General features: G+C 41.2%; 1 protein-coding gene across 1 annotated transcript in view; it reads right to left on the reverse strand.

Annotated features, from left to right (window-relative positions):
• The window catches only part of PSMD1 (proteasome (prosome, macropain) 26S subunit, non-ATPase, 1), a 76,079-nt gene that overhangs the window by 13,640 nt on the left and 48,432 nt on the right, over window positions 1-14,007 (reverse strand). Inside the window, exons 17-19 of the mRNA XM_009883405.1 lie at window positions 12,709-12,823; window positions 8,797-8,913; window positions 522-624 (exon numbers count right to left, since the gene is read on the reverse strand). Coding sequence (XP_009881707.1) covers window positions 522-624; window positions 8,797-8,913; window positions 12,709-12,823 — 335 coding nt within the window. The remainder of the gene's footprint in view (window positions 1-521; window positions 625-8,796; window positions 8,914-12,708; window positions 12,824-14,007) is intronic.

The following is a 14,007-nucleotide window of genomic DNA, read 5'->3' on the forward strand; positions in this document are numbered from 1 at the left end:
TAACTGTGCCTCCCTCTTTGTGCAACACCTCGCAATAATCAGGAAAGAGGCACAACTTAGTTATTAAAGAGCATATTTAATACATACCTATACGTTTTTTTAAAAACTGGTTATGTCAGATTTTAACAGAAGAAGCAAAATATGAAGACTAGGTACCACAAAGTTTCCAAATTTCTGGAGCAGTAGCTTACTTTGAAAAATAAAAAAACAACCTATTGTGCTGTAAATCAACATTCAGGGTGACAAAACAGAGAAAAAAATCATATTTGTCTCAACTTTTGGACAAGAATTCTGCCCCAATGACTGGGTTGAGTCTCTCCTAACAGAAGTACACTGATACAAGCTGAAACTATAAACCAGGGTTTATTTCTTTAATTAGATAAAATGACTTGAAATTAGTGATTTCTTGCTATTATTACCCGTCAGGCACAAAGCCAGCACCTCATCTCCCAAATGAAATTCGTTATTGTAGCCAAATAAGTTTAAGAAATGTTGACTGCTTTAAATATTTGAGGAATTACCTGCATCCAAAATGCCTTGTGCCAGGATTGCTCCAAACTTTGCCATAACATCATCATGCTTATCATTGATCACTTTGGAATAGAGCTGTCTGAACTGGCTGACCTGTATAAAAAATAAAAATAAAAAAAGAGAGAGATTATAAAACTGACTGCATGAGTCAAATAGTCTGTCTTTACTGGAAGCATCCTGGATTTCTGCATCCTACGACAACATTCATCTTTTCAATGGCTTTAGTGACTGGTGTCACAAGTCACCCACTAATAATTAACTACAGAGGTTTTCCCCACTTGAAGATACCCATATAGCAATTTTAAAATAGTCAGGATGGATGTGCGTTTCCAAACCATATTTTGCAGGCCTTACAGGAACAGCCTGAGAATCTCTGGAGGGAAGAAAAGACTAACTGATGAGTTTGTAGGAAGAACTACTATATGTTCTTAGGCGCGTGAAACTACACTTTATTAAATTTCCTCCAATTCCTACTGCTGAAAACTTCAAACCGATTCTGTTTTTCCTCTACAATATTTCCGCTGTATTGATAATGCCCCTACGGTGCGTCATCGGCAAATTTTGCTACTGTGCTCCTACCTTGTAAGTGAAAATCATTATTGAAAATATTTAACAAAGTAATAGCTTATGCCATTGTATGTTCACCACAATATCTTAAGCACACATTAGTAAGGGTAATTGCCGAACCTTTGCTTCTATCATCATCATTGCTTCAAAGAGCTTCACCTTTCACTGGTTCACCAAGTGCTGACGACACAGAACTGTACCACATCCAGCAATATCTAAGGCTTTATCACAAATTAGTAACTTCTGTCTTTTAATATATACAGTGGAGCAACAATACAGCTCAAGTAATTTTTTTATAACTGAAAAAGTAGACAAGGCTATTAGCAACCTGCAACCCAGTCAAAACCAGGGAAGATGCATCCCATCCAAAGTGTGTCTCGAAGACTCTTTTATTCCTTTTCCCTAAATTAATTTTAATCCAGATTTCCATGTGACATTTTGTTTTCACTTTTTTGTTTTCATACTAAGCCTTCGGTTGAAATTTCTTCACAAAAAGGGTTATCAAGCATTGGAACAGGCTGCCCAGGGAAGCAGTTGAGTCACCATCCCTGGACATATTTAAAAGATGTGTAGATGTGGCAATTAGGGACATGGCTTAGTGGTGGACTTGGCACTGTTAGGTTGACAATTGGACTCGATCTTAAAGGTCTTTTCCAACCTAAATGATTCTATGATTCTAGACTCAAAAGCAAAGGAGGTCTTTTCAAAAAGGCTCCTTCCAAGACATCTTGAACAAGTTCTCCCTGTTACTGGTCCACATTGTTGCTGGTATCCGAGTACTATTCCTACATCTGCAAGCACAGATAAGAGGACAAACTTCTAGCTCAAGGCAGCAGGGCCAGACACAGCCACCAGAGACACAGAGCAGTTCCTAGTATTGCAAATGCAGTTAATGTTTCCAAGAATAAAACCCTAACAGGAGACAACCCCCTAACCAATTTTCATATCCAAAGAACGTGTGCCTCTCCAGGGACACCAGTGATATCTGCTCAGTGACAAGCGTCTGAAGAAAGGTCCTACCTTTCCATTGTAAAACACACTCGGTGTCTGCTGTAGGCAAAGACCACCACAAGGAACGTACTCTTGCACAGCCTTTGATGCTTCCGGCGCCTAACTGCACCAGTGAAGGAGGCTTAAACACTGACTACAACACTCAGGAGGTTGTTCTGGCTGATAATGGCACCCAGCAAACAGTCGCTACCCCATCCACGCAAGACACCACAAGCTCCAGAGCTGGGCTAAGGGTGGACAGCACTGAGCACCAGGAGCAGCCTTCAGAGGCATCACTCCTAGCACGTGGCCTGTCTTGAGGTGCACTGGGGAATCTCAAAGCGCTTATAGAAAGAGTTTTCGCACCCGTGAAACAAGCAATCATTCATATGACTGAGTCAGTGACACAAGAACTACGCTGGGAATAACATTTTGTTAAACTGGGATTCATCAAGGTAAAAAAAAAAAAAAGGATAAAAACAGAACGAAGAGCTGCCTCAGGGCAGTAAATCAAACTGCAGGGGTTTCTCAGCAAAGCACAAGATCAGCTTCCCCGGTAAAAGCACATCTGAGCCATGACGTAATCCTGCAGCCGAGGTAACGCTAGCAATAAATTTCACCACATTTTATGTGTGAATTTTTGACCAGAGACAGTAAGAAGTTAAGACTCTACCTTTGAGAGATTATGTCTAATGTCTGGGATGGAAAGACGACAGAGGTTGCCTCTCCAACCCACAAGCATTACACCCAAGAACCGCAAAGCAGCTTGGCAGCCCTGAACAGTTAGATTAAGACTATGTTTTCTGCAAAATAGTTCTCAATGCACATTAACTCATCACACCGCTTAAAACACAGGTGCCCTGAAGGAAAGGACACTCTCTGGTTGATACCTTTCCTGCCTTCGCTCTTTCAGCCACTAACCCAGTCATACTTCTTGTTACCTCAACTCCTTCAGCACTGATGGCATCTAACCTGATGAGACTTAAACCAGCCTGTGACCGTGGAATACGCTAACGTTCACACGAGTAATTCATGACCTGCTTAACACGACTGTATTAACATTGCTTTATTTGTTTCACACAAATGGACAGTCTGACAACCGTGAAGCACCAGAGCAGCGAAGCTGAACAAAACAACACTTCTCCAGTAGAGCAGGAGGCATTTATTAAAACTGACAGGGGAAAAACAGCAGCTATTTCCCTTTTTCAGTCTAAGTAAGTCCAACAATTTGTGTGGTAATACTAGTTTCTCTATTCATCAATTCCCCGTTTCATTAAAAAAGTTTTTAGTTACTAGTCCCTGTCCCCAGAAGGAGGTGACTTAAATTTCCTTGCATTTATTAAAGCTAAGAAAAAGGAGCAACATGTGTTTTTGGGGCAGGCACGCAGACAGATGTGTGGCAGGGAGATACTGCACACACAATACAGGTTTTATTCTGGATACACTGACCAAACTCTGCTCTTGCTTCATTCCATTTACGCTGTTTCACGCTCTCCCGATTTTTATTTATAAAAGCTTACACTGAGGTTTACACATTCAATATAAATAGTTTTTTTCTTACGCCTGACCTCTTGCACGCTGGACAAACACCTTCGTTTGCATTTGCAGCCTGGAACGGGGCCTCGTGCGGTATCAAGGGCAACCACATGCAGACTAGGTGAACCGAAGCCTTCAGATATCATTTGGGACAGACACACAGAAACACAGAAGTAATGTGCAAAACTATTCCTCCGGTTGCGAGCTAAGCAGTAGGATTCCAGTGCCTCTGTTTAAAGCACATCATTCCTGTGACTCTGGGCTCAGCTTCTGGGTTTGGAATATTTATAAAAACAGACGGATGTTACAAAGCTCGTTTGGTGGACTGTAATCTGGAATTTACACCGTAATCAAATCTTCGGAGAACAAACCCCTGGGTGAAGCGAGAAGACATTCGGCAGAACTGCTAATGTTCACGCTGACGTCCGAAGTCTGATGGAGCAGCACTTCGGACCAGAAGGCAGGAACTGTCCCTGTCCGTGGCGTGCAGCCCCTGGGAGCACCCTTTCCCTAATATGCCTTCCATAGCTCCTCCTCACATATACATTAGTCCAGAGAAAATGAACAAAACACCTGGGCAACAAGCCCACCGGGAACCCACCGGGTGCCACCAGCTGGAGCACCAGGACACTGCGCAGGCCAGCGAGCTAACCGGGCTACTGACAACTGGAAGGGACCAAGGGACAGAAACCTGGCTGCTAAACCTGAGCAGATCAGTTGCCACCTCTCCAGGCAACATGGAGAGGTTACGGCAGCTGAGAGTAGGCGTTCAACGAAAAAGTGCTGAACAGCTACAATAAGAAATAGTCCTTATACCCTCTACTTCTTAAAATACAAAATACGTACTGCCATAGCAAAAGCATTCTGCTTTCAGATTAATTCTGCATACCTGTGCATCGTGAGCCACGGACCACTGCCAACCCTAGAAAATGTATTGACACTGCCCTTTTCAAAGTTTTACTTTAACATCAGTGGAAGCAAAATTGTTCTATGAAAGCGTAAGACCACCCCGCTTGGCCTTAAGAACCAGGTAAACTGAGATCAAAGGACTGCCTCAAGACTCAAATGCACGGGAGGCCTGCACGCTTATTCAGGCTGTTCCTATAAAGCACATGCTGTACAAGAGCGGATTTTTGACTGGATCAGGTCCCAGCTGTAAAATCTTCTTTGCTGCTGGGGAAAGCCTGCTTTGGCAGCTCTAGCTGTAGTGGTTCAGGAAGGTATCGTCCTCACATGGAGCCGTTGCTCCATCTCTTCGGAGAAAGCAAGAGCGGTACAGACAAAAACTCAGTTCTGCCTTTGCTGTTGGGGCACTCACCTCCTACAGAATAGAGCAAGATGTCAACAGACAGCTTAATTTCTTAAGCTGTTGAAGCTAAATCTGCCAGAGTTTGTCTAGTAAGGCCCTTTAATCTGTTACTATTTTTTCTTCAAACCACAGCAACAAGCACATCCCAGACTACTGAATAGGTTTATTTAATATGATATGAAACCCACAAGCTCTGTTTCTCCGTTGAAATCTTCAAGCACTTTAAAAATTTTATAGCATTTGGAAATGCTATCAAGAAATATATTTGGGTGACTTCCAGAAGGAACACTAAAACGTAGGGAGTGACTCATGTCATCTTTACTAACAATACACACACACACACCTATTCTGATAATTAGTGCTGGCCAAAATTACATGCCACTGATCTCAGACGAAGCCAAACGCGCAACCTTGGAAACACTGAGGAAACAACACAGGCTTTAAGACATGAGAATGGTACAGCACCATTTCCAACCACAAACCCGAGGGGCTGTCATTTATCGTTTATAAGGTTGTTTACCACTTCTCCCTTCACCAGTCAACATTCGTGCACACGAAGCCCATGAGATTGTTAAGATTAAGATTTAATAAACAGTTAACTAAGGAAAACAGTGGCAGGTCATGTGCACGATGCTTTTTGCAAATGCAACTTCTTAAGAACAAGAGTATTTAGGAATCTGTTTTTAATAAACCAGGTTTTTAGACAGAGCATGCAAACAGTTTTTCTTCAAAAGCTGAAGTTATTCTTCATACGCATGCTCTCTTGAAAGAACATACAGGATGCAGAAGCATCTAACAGTAACCAGCTGTGCAAAGGTGCTACTAGAATATTGCAAAAATCAGTCTTGCATCCTACCAAGACCAAGCGTTTAATCTAATTAGGGCAGGGGGGAAGAGCAATCTGGTCCTGGTTTCTTCACAACATGTTAAAGATAATAGGCTAAGATGATTGAAGAAGAATGAAGGAAAAGCCTTGACCTTGCTTATTATCTTCTCATTTTCCAAGATGACTATCCTAACACAAAAACAGGAAAAAGTAAATTCAATTCAAGATGTTAGACATGTAGTTTGTCTCCAGAATTGCTGTCTTAATTGCCCTGCAGGTCACAAATGCATAATGAAGTTGTCATTGATTTCTGTTACAATGATCTCATCACATCTATAATTTAGGATTCCATTTCACAAAATAAACTTGTTATTGTTCTATATCCTGCACTAATATGGTTCTTAAATATATCAGCAGAGGTCAGGAAAAATCATGCTGGCTGCACATGGAGGAATTGTTTCAACTCCAAAAGAGGCCAAATCAGCTTTACACAAGACTTGCTACCCCTTTTGGCACTTAAGCAACTTGCAAGTTCAAGGGACCTCCATATCATGACAATTCTTTATTTAAACTCTTTCTTTAAATTTAAACTCTTTAAATTATTTGTTTAAATAAAGAGTGAGCACAACAAAAAGGAAGATGAATCCAAAGGAAAGAAGACAGCAAAGGTGATTCAAAGGCATAGATCTATGTCTTCTCACAACAGAAATGGTTTCTTTTAAACTGAAATACTTTGATTCTTAAATCAAATCACGCAAATGCAGCTTGTGGGGTATGAAAGCCATCATGCTCCTCTCACTAGCTGCTTATCCAGCAATGCAAACACATCAGGTTAGACACTTTGGCACACAGTGCACCAGCATGCCATTTCAGAATCTAATCAGATCAAAATATGTCACTGTAATCCAAAAATGGCTATTTTCTGAACTCCACCCTGTCACATCAGGGTAAAATAATTTTTCTTTAGACTGGCAAAGAGCTCCAAAAAAAGGTTCCCATGGATAATAAATAGCTTAATCAGCACTATATTCCTCAAAATATTCCTTTTACTTTTAAGCAAGAAACTATGACAGTTCTAGCTAAGTTTTGGGGCGTTGAAACAAGTAAAATCAATATATTCTGTATTTAGTTCCTAAATTAGCAGACTATTTCAGGGGTGCCTCATTAGTTCATAATATGTTGGGTTTTGAGGGATTTCTTGTTTGTTTTTTAATATCGACAGTGCTTCTATGACTGGGTGACGAAATGCCTTCTGTATCTATATTATGTAACACCACACAAATTTTGGCTCAGAGGGCTTTGGTATCAAGCTTTTTCAGATCCTCTCCCCGTTTTTAAACTATACATTTCATCACCGATTTAACAAGCCTAGGTATTACACATACCTCTGAAGTCAAGGTTACCAGGCCTGTTTTAGGAAAAAGATCTGACTTGCTACACACCTCAAATAATCTGTATTTTTGCTAGCTGCTTTCCTGTTTGCACTTTTTCTGTAGGACACACAGATTCTTTCACCAATCATCTCAACAGGACTGAAACTCCGAAAGACAGACTCGGCAAGTAATCCACAACAGTCTCGGTTGTCTGACTGAGTCAGAGCAGTCTGCAGTTCCCACCCCAAGAAGATTATGGAGCTTTGAAAACTAAAATTAATTTATTCTCATATAGTCATTTCATAGAAGAAAGTATCATCCTTATTTCTTTCAGGTGGGAAAACTGAGGCACAGGACCGCTACACAATTTGCCCAACATTAGAGGAGTGAAGAATGATTAAACCTGATCTCCTATACTGAGGGCTGGCATTCCAAGCACCCGACCAAGGAAGAAACAATGAAAACAAGCAGTTTCTTTCCACAGAAAGATAATTCAACTTCACATTACAGACTTCATATCTTGCAAGATCAGGGGATGCGACAGAACTCTAGTGTTCTTCACTGGCTTATTCAGTTGCACTAAAATTTTAATATAAACAACACTCCCAGATTCTGCTCACTTGCTCCCTGAAAACTAACTGGGTTTTTCCTTTTTTTTTTTTTTTTTTTTTTTAAATAATTCAAAGGAACAAACTGTCTGCCAGCAAATCTTCATGTTCCATGACTTGGAAATACCCAAACACCTGTATTTGTAGATTTCCTTCACTGACTTTCCCAAGTAAAATTTTCCACTGGACAAAGAGGTTTTTTTTTTTTCTTTCTCCCCATCCAAATGCAGTAAAAAAGTGGCTGTTTTTATCACAGTTCAACTTCTAAAATGACATCGATAAAAGTAACCCATATATGACAGATGAGTAGCAAAGTACCAGCTACTGCTCTGCCTCAGCGCTTACCAGCACAGATGAAATGTGGAACCTCAGACCTTCTATTAATGCAGACTTTTAGTCTGTACAAATGTTTGCATATCATCATCTGTCATATATTCGCAGGGCAATCTGTTTTTAAAAGCTAAACACAGCGTACGCAATCCTTTTTGCCTTCTGAGCAGAAAGTAAAACTCCCTTAAAAAAAATAAATAATGTATTTGCTATAAAACCACTAAGCCATTTCTGACAGCAGAAACTATTTCACCTGAAAGGTGTAAGACTAGCTAGTAGAGAAACATAGCTGTAACAGGACTTCCCTGCACAGTCACCACATCCAAAACTAAGTTTACTATCATAAAACCCAACTTCTTTACTAAATAATGGTGTTCACATAAATCATGAGCGTACAGGCCTCAGTACGTGTTAGTGGAAGACAGTCACTTTCACGTCATTACAAGATGCTTTTAGACCTTTTAAGAAAGAATATTTATTCTTGTAACACCTAGAGTTAAAACACTGATCTATGAGGCATGTTTCGATCAGCGTGCATCGCTCCCCCATTCCAAAGTGCACGCTCTCATCCATGCAGGAGCTTCCTGCTGTGCGTTCAGCTCTGGCTCTTTACAAGGCACGTACGCTCTCATGCCAATGCTTACGTCCAGTGCCAACCAGTAAAGATTTGGCATCCAAGACCATTCTTCCACCTAACAAGCTGGTATGTAAGGTATGCCACTTTACCTTTGGGCAGGTAATCTCAGTCTGCTGGATCATGATAAGGGCAGATGCAATCAGAGCTCCTTGACGTACATAATTCACGGGATCATTTGTCATTGGCTCAAGCAAATTAATTGCTTCCTAAAAAAAAAAAGGGAAAAAATAAGCAGTCACAAAGTTAACAGTATTATTTTTAGTAACCCAGGATTCAGGACTCTAATGGAAGGTTATCAGATTCATGCTGTCAGATATACTTTTTAATGTATTTTGCCTGTTCTTGGTAAATGAATCAGAAATCTGCGTATCTGTGGATTCTCAATCAGGACAAAAAAAAAAAACCAACAAAAAAAACCAAACACAAAAAACAAGTGATGGATGGAACAAGATCTACCTGCAGAAACATGGCAACAAATAAACATCAGCTGTTGTAAGCACCAGATGCATTCAGCGCATTAGAACTACTGACATGTCTTAAATAGTACACATGAATTATTCATACACTTTATTTACCATTCTTTCCAAGAAAACACATCAGCATTACTTTAATTTTCTGCGTAAGGAACAAATGAACCAGAGATGTCAAACAACATGTTGGAGGTTATAAAACAAGATGGTAAAACAATCCAGGTCCCAAACTCTTGGCTTTACGTTTTATTGTTAGAACCTGCAACATTCAGCATCACATGAAAGCACTCATTTCAAAACTACATCAAGTGAGACTGCCTCTGAACACCCACATAGTAAACCGAGGTTTTGAAAACATTTCAAAATACTCTATTGCTTCTTGAAATTAACTTCCCAGCTAAGTGCAACAGGAACATGATCCGTGACGATCATTGAAAGCACTCCTTTCAATGCAGTCATTGATTATGAAAAGCTGTAAGAGGGTTCATTGTAAAAAATGCTGCTTAGATGTACCCAAGACAAGCATGTGCCACTTGCAGGCACCTCAGACTCAGTCATTCCTTTAGGCACATTTTTTAATTTCCATCTACAGTTCTGCCACTTTGAAAGCCTAGGTATGACTTAAGCATACACAGAATTATCACAGACGCAAATTAATTTCTAACCACACCAGGTCCTCAGCACATTACACAGGAAAACTGAGCTCACCTAAACTCACTCCTGCCAAAACGAGATCCCCCTCCTTCCTCAATTTCCCTCAGCTATCCAGTCTCTCCCCTTTCCCTGTGCTAGCTGCAGCCCTTGTCTCATCTCTCAATGAGCTTTTCCAGCTCGATCATTCAACAGAGAACTCTTCCCTTTTTTGTTGTTGTTATCTGGGTCAGTTTTCTGTGAGTTTGTGTCTGAATCAGCTCACTAGGGAGCTGGACGTGAGATAAAGCAAAAGGTGTCGGGAGGGACCAAGGCTACCCATTTCAACAGCAGCAAGTCGTTACTGGGCTCAGCCAGCCTTCACCGACCTCTTCAGATCTAAGTGGAATAAACCTTTGTCCTGGTTTGACAGAAAACAGAACCAATTTTCCATTCAATAATCTTACTTTTTAGCTAGGCCTCTTCTAACTACTGAAATTAACAGCATATTGTGCAGAAACTCTTCGCTCTCAGAGTGATAAGACCTATGTTTATCATTGCTGCCAAAGGACGGTATGCAGAGTGGCTCTTGCTTATACTTATTGCGATAACTCAGGGGCAGCTAACTTTGTTATTTGCCCCATTGGAGGGTGGGAAGCGGAAAAGCATAGAGAGGTCTCACCTGCAGGGAGGAGCAGACAGGACAGGTGACCCAAAACTGACCAACAGAGTATTCCATCCCATCTGCCTCATGCTCGGTATAAAAGCTGAGGGATCGAAGTGTCAGCCCTCTTTCTTCAATGGCCGACGTCCGAGGAGGACCCTGTCTGTCCATCTGCCCTTAATCCCCATCCCTGCATCCCTGAATCCAGATCTGGAATCCAGTCAAGTCTGGGACTTTCCCCGTGCCTGCCAGTGACACGATTGTCATCCTGGGAGCTTGGTAGGTTTTTGTATATATTTCATTATTGCCTTTTTATTATTAATATTTCATTAAAGTAGTTTAGTTCCTTCTAAACTCGTAAGTCTGTTTCTCTCTCTCTCCCCACCGTCTCTTTGGAGAGCGAGGTAGGGGAGAACATCTATTGTTTTGCCTCAGTGGCCAGTCCGGCCCAAACCATGAGAACCTTAGACAGCAGTTTCTACAGCTGTGGGTTGCACAGATAAATTTGGTCTACGGCAATGCAGGGGATTTCTAAAAGCATTCTGAAATAGCATGTGAAGCAACCTGTTAGACACCCTTTGGAACAGGAGAGATAACAGTTAGACATCCACCCTAAGAAGCTCAATTGAGCTCTTTTAATCGATTATGTGATCTTCTGATTGCAGAAGTCAGACAGAATCACTTGGCAATCTCTTGCATGGAACTCTCTGCTGTCCATACTGAAATGGAGGACATGAGCAAACGCAGCAGAGTGCACGAGTCTTGCAACACAGACTCCTCTTGGTGTTACTTCTGTCAGGGTGAGGCTTTTAAAAACAAGCTGATTTCATAAAAAGACTATTTTTACGAACCAGTTCTAGAATCATATCATGCCTTCACGTAGACCACTTTTGTCAATTGAGCTATTTTGGAGGCTGTGCTTCTCCACCTGAAGGTGACTCACTCATTCTTTGGCATGCATTCAATACCATGTATGGAACATCCACTATGATAAAAAGCTGAACCTTCTGATCTTGAAAGCTGAATATATTTGGGCCTTCAAAACCTATTAATATAAGCTCTGGAAGATATGTCTGCATATAATCAGATAGTTTAGGTCTCTATCACACGGTGTATCTGGAAATAAAACAGACTTCTTTGAGCAACGAAAAGCATTTCCACTTAAATCAACTTGTCAGATGCAGCAGGTTAAAAATAATTAGCTCCTTGATTCCACCTTCCACTTGAGAATAAAGCAACCTGGATAAAAATAGGACTTTCAGTTTGCTTTCAAGTCTGCATGCTTTAGATGCTAAAGATGGCAGGCAGTGCATGGCAGCGTTCCATTCATTTCACAACACAACTGACGTGCTGGGAAGCCCTCACTTGCAAGAGCCACAGACCAAGTGTTTAATACTAGCTGAGGAAGGGATGATACAGGTAAGTGTGAGATTTATCGAAGACTCGGAGGATGAAATATTACTTCCACATACACTGTCTGTGCATCTGTTTTGAAACTGTGATTCAGTATCAGTACAGATTATATACACATGTGGGTGAAGTAGAGGAAGCTTATCCCCACGTTTACTTGCTGCTTGTCCCAAAGAGCGCTCACTTCCCACAGCAGAAGTGGGAATCCTTCTACACTAAAAGGTCCCTGATAGCATCGGTGAGAATTATCCTTCACTGACACTTAGAAAGTGAGAGTAAAATTTACTGGCTGTGAATTACACACCTGAAACTACAGTAAATTTCATTAAATTTCATTGCACTTGGCCTTTACTACATGGATCTTCTACGAATTGTGTTTCACAGGAAAGAAGAAAGGAGCTAGAAGCTATACAAGACACCTGCTGTTTTCCTGTCACTGGTTGCCCCTTGCTCCCCCTAAAGCAATCTGTAAAAGATCAACTCCAAGGGAGAAGGAGTATTGCTTTAGGAATGCTGAACATACATTTAAAGTTCAGTGGCGACTTGACAGTAAGAAAACTCTAAGAAAAGTTTGAAGACAAAATTCCAAGAATCTGGCAATAATGTATAAAAACATTCTTCTACTTTATCTATTCTGTACAAGGAGGAAAAGAATCTCTATGCCCAGGACAGCTGAAGAATTTAAAGAAGTACTGCTCTGCTCCAGCTGGCCAGCAGCGTATGTGTGCAAGAAATCTGATCTGTGCGTGTGTGATGTTTCCGCACAAATGCCTCTGTGGCAGGAGAAAGCAGAAACAGTCTTGGCAACAGATGGTTCTGGTCCTCACCTTGTTTCCAGTGCCCGCACAGCAGATACCCAAAGCCATGGCAGCCCCATAACGCACATGGGGATTGTAGCTCTCTGACAGCAAAGAAACCACGCTCGGACACTGCTCAGGAGTCCTAAAGAAAGGCAAAAGAAGAATGTTGTTTATTATTGTTGTTCTTAAAATATTGAGACTTCACTCTGCTCATACTGTAAAATTTAAAGCTGTCCTTCCACACCGTATGCTTTGTGTTTCTCAAAATGCAACCAGAGGGGCGGAACAAATGGACTGAGGAGAACAGGGAAGTGCACAAATGAATTAACTTCCCTATCACTGCAGATACCACACACAGTTCCCACTACTAAGGTCTTCCTTTTTAGCACATATTTTCTGCCTTTAAAAGATTACCCATCAGGATGGCATATCTACTGAGACCGAGATCTTTATGTCTACAAATTGTGCTGTTGTGACAGACTTGGCACTAGCAGAGGTTTACTCTCCATGAGACATACAGTACTAAACCTCCCATCAGCAGACACAAACCCTAATTCCAGTATGCAATCAACCTTCATGGTTGGTGCATCCCAAACTCCCTTTCACAACCACCGCTTCTGCTGACTCCTCCTCACCCCCACCTACTGCTGTAAATCAAAGTGTGTGAGGAAATGCTGATACAACTCACACTGCCAATCACTCCACCAGCAATGTCTGCTGTTGCCTCCTTACAATATCATGCTGTGATGTTGCTGCCTTTAAGAGATTTGAAATGGGAGTATATGCTCCACCCTTCGCCAGCTGGGAACCAGTGTCCTGTTGGTTCTTACAGCAACAGAACTTCTAGCCCAGCACTGGGGTAGATGAAAGGGAACCCTTAATTTCCTACATCAAGAAGCACGTGTTGCTAATGCAGACAGTTTTGTGATGTTGTTAATGCACACAGTCTTGTGAATGTTGAGTATTTCTGAAGTAGGGCAGAACTCACAGGTGTGGATATATTCACTTCCCTCCTGTCTTTGTAGTCATATTTATCACTCCATTAATTTTGGTGACACACAAACCACTTCATAATATCGTACACTGCCAATTTCAGCATTTCTAATGCAGCAAATGCAAAATTATTTGTAAAATAAGCATCTCTGCATCAGACAAGTCTGCATTCTGAACTCATAGGCACTGCAAGCACATCCATCACAGCTAATCTGTTAAATTTACCCGATCTCATGACACCATGAACACAAGAGTGATGCAGGACTGTAGTTGCCAAGTACATACTCATGTAAAAGAAAAATGGGAAATTACAAATTGCAAGTGGTTTAATTA

Source organism: Charadrius vociferus, unplaced genomic scaffold (assembly GCF_000708025.1).
Source record: "Charadrius vociferus isolate BGI_N301 unplaced genomic scaffold, ASM70802v2 scaffold214, whole genome shotgun sequence".
In the NCBI taxonomy this organism is placed as follows: Eukaryota; Metazoa; Chordata; class Aves; order Charadriiformes; family Charadriidae; genus Charadrius; species Charadrius vociferus.